This window comes from Elephantulus edwardii, unplaced genomic scaffold (assembly GCF_000299155.1).
Source record: "Elephantulus edwardii isolate Elephantulus edwardi_28Jun2011 unplaced genomic scaffold, EleEdw1.0 scaffold00217, whole genome shotgun sequence".
Classification (NCBI taxonomy): Eukaryota; Metazoa; Chordata; class Mammalia; order Macroscelidea; family Macroscelididae; genus Elephantulus; species Elephantulus edwardii.
Genome location: NW_006399967.1, coordinates 4084818 through 4092226, shown reverse-complemented (window position 1 = coordinate 4092226; position 7409 = coordinate 4084818). Strand labels below are relative to the sequence as shown.

Here is a 7409-nt window from a genome sequence, read left to right as displayed (position 1 = left end):
GACACACTGACTACTTGTTACTGGAACTGTCACCCGAACACCTCAGGCTCCAGCCTCCTGCACCCCACCGCTCTTCCTACCCTCATCCCCCACATCCCTCTGGACTGGGGAAAGGAAGTGGGGGGGGGCAGCCCTAACATTTGGCAACCTCAACGGCCTCACAGCTTTGGGTCTATAAGAGGGGCCAGGCGGGTGGACAGGCAGAGACCCAGAGTGCCGGATCCACCATGACCTGTGGCCAGCGACCCACAAGCCCTGCCCTGGGCCCCTTCCTGCTGGCTGTGTTGCTGGGTGGTGAGTGGGGGTCGGGTCTGTCTGTCCTTCTGTCCCTGGTTGCCTGTTCCCCACAGCTTAAACCACACAGCGCCCTCATCCTCAGGGAGGGGTCACAGCTGACACAAGGAACTCTTTGGTTCAGAAGAGTCTTGAGTTTCCGAGTGACGGGGCCACAGAATGGGGCCTAGAAATGGGGGTCTAAACCTTGGGGCCAGATACACCCTCTGGGGCTCCTAACTCGGCTGTGCCCTGGATGAGGGAGTCTGAGCAGACTTCTCCACCCTCTGCCTCAGTCTCCTCGTCTGGGAAGTGGATGCAAAGAGCCTGACCCCATGGACTGGTGGGACTTCACAGGGCCTGGCTGGTGGCCTTGGCTGCAGCTCACAACTTCCACCCTGTGTCCCCAGGCCCCACGCTGGCTTCAAAGATTGTGGGTGGCCGCCCAGCCCAGCCCCACGCCTGGCCCTTCATGGTGTCACTGCAGCGACGTGGGGGTCACTTCTGTGGGGCCACCCTCATCAACCCACGATTCGTCATGTCTGCGGCACACTGTGTGGACGGCCTGTGAGTCCCCGGGTGTCCCTCCTCAGAACCTCACGCCCGGGCTGAGCAGGGCAGGCAAACAGCAGGCAGCCTGGGCCTCCAGGCCCCATCAACACCCTCCTTGAGCCCCTTGTAGAGATGTCAGGGGGAGGGTGTGCTCTGGGATCTCACACTCAGGGGCCCCCATCAATGCCTTCTCCTGAATCCCAAGTAGAGGCATCCTGGGGGGGCAGAGAAGGGTGTTTCCCACACCTAGGGCCCCCCATCGATGTTGTGTGGTGTCGGGGTGGGGTGTGTGTACCCCTATCAATGGCTTCTTGAGTCCTGTGTGGAGATGTCGTGGAGGGGTGAGGGGGGAAGAAGTGCTTGCCCTGGATCTTCCCACCCCGGGGTCCCGCCAGCACTGTCCCCACCCAGCCTCACCCCCTCCTGCAGAAACTTCCGGTCGGTTCAGGCAGTGCTGGGCGCCCATGACCTGCGGCAGCGTGAGGCCACACGGCAGACGTTCGCCATCCAGAGGGTCTTTGAAAACGGCTTCGACCCCACGAGCCTGCAGAACGACATTGTGGTTCTCCAGGTGGCCAGCAGGACCCTGCCCGGGGTGGGGTGGGGAAACCTGGGCCCAATGGTCCCTCGACACGGACCTGAGGTGGGAAAGCCCTAAGCAGGCAGGTCGCCAGCTCTGAGAACGGGGTCCTGTCTGATCAGTGAGGGCCAAGCTGCGCCACCGTCCCCTCACTTAGCAACGGACGTAGGTGGGGACGATCCCGCTGCAAACTGGGGAGACTGTCCACTCACAGAGCATGGGCCCTGGGGAGAAACCCTCAGCCCCAGCAGGAAGCATCATGGCTCATCTTGGCCCACACCGAGGCCAAGGCCCTGGAGGGTCAGGCCGCGTCCGGCTGGTCCATGTCCAGCGATGGCCCAAGCCGTTGTCCCTGCTTAGCTCACGAGTACTGTCCAGTGGGGCTGACTCCCCGCTGAGCGTCCAGCGGGCTTTCAGAGTCTGGACATCACACAGAAGACCTTGCCTCTCCCGCAGAGCAGCTGGGGACCCTCCACGTCCTGTAGGTTGGCAACACAGCTCCCCACCACTAGGCTATCAGGGCTCCTTGCTCTCCTCTCACCGCGGGGGAAACTGAGGCTGGGGGAGCCGATGGCCAAGGGGGTGGCCTGCTCTAGGAAACCCTAGAGCCCACTTCTTGCCTTGGTGGGGAAACTGAGGCGCGAGAGGGCAAGGGTCTCTGTACCTACCTCATGTGACTCCTTCTGCCTCCCACAGCTCAATGGGACGGCCACTCTCAATGCGAACGTACAGGTGGCCCGGCTGCCCACCCAAGACCAGGGTGTGGGCGATGGAACACAGTGCTTAGCCATGGGCTGGGGCCAGCTGGGCACAAACCGGCCCCCACCCCGCGTCCTGCAAGAGCTCAACGTGACCGTGGTGACGCGCCTTTGCCGACGCGCCAATGTGTGCACACTCGTGGGTCGCCGACGCGCTGGCATCTGCTTTGTACGTGCCCTGTGTCCTAGCCTGCTCCTGCTGCAGCAATACCACCTGCAGTTAGACTCCAGGAAGGACTTCCCACAGCACCCGGGGGCGGGGGGCGGAAGCAGGCATCCCAGCCTCCTGACCATGTGTGCCTCCACAGGGGGACTCGGGCGGCCCCCTGGTCTGCAATGGTGTGATCCACGGCATTGACTCCTTCATCCGAGGGGGCTGTGGCTCCGGCGTCTACCCAGATGCCTTCGCTCCCGTGGCACAATTCTCAAACTGGATCAACCAAATTATCCAGAACCAGGACAGCCAGCCCCCTCGCCACCCCAGGGACACTACAAGCAGGACCCACTAGGACAGACTGCCTGGGCCCCGCTCACCGCTCACACTGCGTTCTCCCGAGCCCAGCACAATAAAAGTCTCTCTGTTTTGTAGTGCGTGTCTGAGAATTGGTTCTCTGCGGCCACGGGCACTGCACGTGGTCAAGGAGTCTTGGGCGTTTCTGCACCTTACCATCAGGTGGTGGCAAAGGCCGAGCACTGAGGCGAGGAGCGGGCGTCCCTCCACCGGGGACGTCAGGTTTGCAGGGTGAGCGCCCTGGTCAGCAGCTGTGACCTTGAGCCTCAGTTTCCTCGTATAGAGGGTGACCAATTGTCTGGGAAGGACCCACCCAGGACTTCGGTCCCAGGCCTGCCTAGTCCTCACTGGGTGGTGTAGACAGTCCTACGCCTCCTCTAGCCTCAGTTTCCCCTCTGACAACTGCGAGGCAGAGGGAATATTTCCCAAGGCAACTCCCTGACCTAATGCAGGGCAGGTCCGGGGCAGCGGCTCAGAAGGGTGGTCTGAGGCTGGCAAAGGCCTGCTCCATGGGGACTGTGATGAGACGTCTCTGTCATCACGTGGTTCAGAGTGACAGTTACCAACCCAAAGGTTAATGAGAGCCCACGTCCTCCCTGCGACGTTGGGAGACCCCTCCCTCGCTCCCTCCTCTTCCCTGCAGGTTAATGAGAGCCCATGTCTTCCTCATGACGTCAGGATATCCCTCCCTCGATCCCTCCCCTTCCCTGCAGGTTAATGAGAGCCCCTATCCTCCCCGCGACATTGGGGTACGCTCTCTTCTCTTCCCTGAAGGTTTATAAGAGTCCGTGTCCTCCCCGCGATATCGGGGTACCCTCCCTCGCTCCCTCCTCTTCCCTGCCACATCCTCTTACTGGAGTGCAGCTCTCCCTCTGCACTTTTGCTGGTGCCGTCCATCTGCCGGCCCTGCCCTTCCCGCAGGTGGCCCTGGCCAGCTCCCTGTCACATCCCATGTGCCAGCTTCTCTGCCCAGCATGGCCTTTGCTCATAGCACACACCGCCTTCTGCCACGCAGCCCAGAGCCCGGGGGTGTGTGTGGAGGAGTTGGAGGCCTGACTGCACAGCCCTGCCTGGTGTGTTTCCAGATTCTGCTGCAGTCGAGAATATTCCTCCTAGCACTTAAGCTAGACTCCACATCTTACCAGGCTTTGGCTCAGCGACCGACCAACGGCTTCCTCTGGATTCGACACAGGAATGGACCGGTTTCTGGGGCTGCGGATCATAATAGGAGGGGCCTGTCCACCGTGCTCCCTCTGAGTGGCCGGCGGATTTGAACCTCTGGGCTTCTGGTCAGTAGGCAACAGGAACATGCTATACACCACCTGTAGGATGTAACCAGTCCGGTGTGTTGAATTATTTCCTCCTCCTTCTCTTTCTGTGTGTGACACAGTCCACTGGTCTGAGGGAAGTAGAGAGGGGGACATGTCCCTTGGCTGTTTGCACGTGGACAAGCACGTCACCCACCTATTTCTAGCTCCAGATCTCCACCCCGTGGAGTCAAGAAAGCTGGACCCAGCATCTCCACCTACACAGTCCATGTGGCTCATGCTCAGCCAATCAGAACATGCCATCTCCTGATCCATCAGTTTGTGAAGGAGCCCGTGATGATGCTTGACCAATCAGAGGCAGAGAGATGGGATATGAGCCCTTCGTTTTGGGAGCGGGGTCCTGGAACTACAAAAGAATTAACCAAGTGAGAAACTATTGTTGAACAAAGAAAGATGCCAGTGGCAGAGCTCTGACACTGTCCTGGCACCTGGATCTAGCCGGACCTTAAGGCACATACCCCCAAGTTTGTCTGTAAATCCCCCTGGAGGCTCCACCCAGCTGGGCTTAGCTCCCCTGCCCCTCCCTGATCCTGTGGGCCACTTTTCTGACCTTGGTAGCCTCAGAGGCTGCAAGGACAGGGACAAGTGTGACCACTCCACCCCCACCCCACCTCCTTTCCAAGTTGGAGGAGGAAGAAGGGAGGGCATAACACGAGGAAGTGGTTGTTTACAAATTGTGGGCTCCAAACCTTGTGAAATCAGGGCTGTAAGGACATTTGGGGTGGGGGTGGGGGGAGCCAATGAGGTTCAATTCCCCCCCGTGCCCCCTCCCCATGCTGAGGGGCTATTCTCACTCAGGCACAGCCTGGGCCAGGGTCACGGGCCAGGGATGCAAGGGGACCCCAACCTGCTCTTGGTGCAGTCTTAAAGATACATATTCCCCTGCCCCCACTCCCACCCCCGGAGGGAGGAGGCCAGTTCCACTTTCTCCAGCTGGGCCGCTGCCCACCCACCAGATGGGGCTTGTGGGAGCTCCCCACCTCCCTCCAGGCGCATAAAAGCCCCCCAGCCCCGCCTGGTCAGTGTCATGGACACAGCTGCAGCATGGTGGACAGCTCTGTGTGCCTGGTGGCTCTAGTCCTCCTAGGAGCCTCTCTGTGTGGTGAGTGGACATGGGGTCAGGGCCCCCAGCCTGGAATGGGCCAGCTACCCAGGATAACCTCTGGCCCCATTAGGAGTGCAGGTGGGGGTGGGAGGCAGCATCCTTGTGAGTGTGGCTGCCATCGGGTCAGGGCACCCCCAGGACAGGGTGGACCTGCCCCACGATGTTAACCGGCTGTGAGGGTACAGCCGCTGACCACCAGGCCTTGTCCTCTCCCGGCCGCTGCCCACCTTCCCATTAACAGCAGAGCGCTTAACCACTGCACCACCAGGGCTCTCAGAGCTGAGGAATTATCAGAATTGGGTTCTGCACGCCCCCACCTTCCAATTCTGTGGGCTCCATTTGGACTCACAGCGACCCCATGACCGACTGGCATGTCCACGGGCTCGCTGGCCTTAATCACAGGATGGACTTCGAACAGCAAACTTTTGGTTAACAACTGAGCACTTAACACTTGTACCACCACATCTCCTCAGAAGGCTCTCAAAGCCAAGGAATTCTCAAAATCTGAACCCGAAGTTTCCAGAGTGCCCCCCAATCAGGACGCTGACATTTCATAGCTGGTGGCCAGAGGGCCTCGCTGGGTCAGCAGGAGTGTCTGGCTTGGTGGCCCCATTTTTTGGAGAATTTGAGGCAGCCAGGCCTGTGTCTAGGGCTGGGTGTACCCCAGGCCTGCATCCAGGCCCCACCAGGCCAACCTTCTTCTCCTGCATCCATGCCTAGCCCCGGGGCAGTGCTTGCCATCCTGGGCCGCAGGGCTGCTGTGATGGGGAACCTGGCTGTTGGGACCAGTAGAGTGGTCTGAGGGCTTCACGCGGGTCCCAGATCCCCAGGTGTGTGGCCCTCCTGCATCCTCAAGTCCTGTTGTCCACTCACAGAGGCACAGCCCCGGGGCCGCATCCTGGGAGGCCGTGAAGCCCAGGCCCACGCGTGGCCCTACATGGCGTCGGTGCAGGTGAACGGTGCGCACGTGTGCGGCGGCTTCCTGGTGGCGGAGCAGTGGGTGCTGAGCGCGGCGCACTGCCTGGAGGACGCGTGAGTGACGGGGGACGTGGGACAGGGGCAGGCACGGTGCAGGCTCTGATCTCTGACTTTGGTCACTCTCTGTCCCCAGGGCCGGCGGCAAGGTGCAGGTGCTCCTGGGCGCTCACTCCCTGTCGCAGCCCGAGCCCTCCAAGCGCCTCTACGATGTGCGACGCGCGGTGCCCGACCCGGACAGCCAGCCGGACACTATTGACCACGACCTCCTCCTGCTGCAGGTCAGCGAGTGCGATGCTGCTCCGACCCCTTCCCCCTCCCCACTGGGCCCTGTCCTGCCTGCCGTCCCTCCTGCTGACCCCTTTCCCCTCCCACTGGGCCCTGTCCTGCCTGCGGTCCCTGGGAGTCCAGCTACAGCCCCTATTGCTGCCCGCCTCCCTCTCCGCGCCCTGACTTTCTCCTGTGCCCCCAGCTGTCCGAGAAGGCCACTCTGGGCCCCAACGTACGAACTCTGGCCTGGCAGCGTGAGGACCGAGATGTGGCAGCCGGCACGCTGTGCGACGTGACTGGCTGGGGCGTGGTCAGCCACACGGGCCGCCGGCCGGACCGCCTGCAGCACGTGCGCCTGCCGGTGCTGGACCGCGCCACCTGCAACCTGCGCACCTACCACGACGGCGCCATCACTCAGCGCATGATGTGCGCGGAGAGCAACCGCAAGGACAGCTGCAAGGTGCGGGCGGGGCCGAGAGAGGGCGGGGCCGAGAGAGGGCGGGGCCCGAGAAGGGGCGGGGCCTAGAGAGGAGCGGAAAGATGTGAGGGGCGGGGGCCGAGAAGGGGCGTGGTCTCCAGATGGCGAGGCCTCGAAGAGAGGAGGGGCGGAGCCGAGATGAGGGGCGGGGCCGAGAGGAAAGGATGGGGTTATGGGGCGGGGGAGGGGAGAGGCAGGGCAGAGAGGGGAGGGAGGGGTCCAGGGGTGGGGCCGCGAGGAGAGGGCGGAGCCTATAGGGCGAGGCAGAATTGGGCGGGGCCGAGATGAGATGGGGCGCTAAGAGAGGGCGTGACCTGGGGGGACAGGGGGCCTGAGGACAAGGTGCAAGGGCGGAGCTCAGAAGAGCTGAGGACTAGAGAAAAGGGCGGGATTTGAGAGGGGCAGGACCAATGGGGCGGGGACTAGAGGAAAGGGCAGGAGAAGGGGCGGTGACTGGGCAAAGGTGGGAGCAGGCGAGGAGCCCCGAATGTAGCTCAGCGGAAATGGGGCGGGGACCCAGAAAGGGGCAGGGGAAGGGGCGGGAGTATCCGGGGTGCGGGAAGGCCTGGAATGGCGGGG

At 62.2% G+C, this 7409-nt stretch overlaps 2 protein-coding genes across 2 annotated transcripts; both read left to right on the top strand.

Moving 5' to 3' along the window:
- Nucleotides 1–227: 227 nt before the first annotated feature.
- On the top strand, nt 228–2672 carry ELANE (elastase, neutrophil expressed). The gene is made up of 5 exons (XM_006897950.1): nt 228–294; nt 684–840; nt 1255–1396; nt 2102–2332; nt 2472–2672. Exons 1-5 carry the CDS (start codon nt 228–230, stop codon nt 2670–2672), a joined length of 798 nt encoding a protein of 265 aa, XP_006898012.1.
- Nucleotides 2673–5046: 2374 nt separating this feature from the next.
- Nucleotides 5047–6878, top strand: CFD (complement factor D (adipsin)). Its single transcript, XM_006898015.1, has 4 exons — nt 5047–5104; nt 5983–6139; nt 6219–6363; nt 6555–6878. Exons 1-4 carry the CDS (start codon nt 5047–5049, stop codon nt 6876–6878), a joined length of 684 nt encoding a protein of 227 aa, XP_006898077.1.
- Nucleotides 6879–7409: the final 531 nt, after the last annotated feature.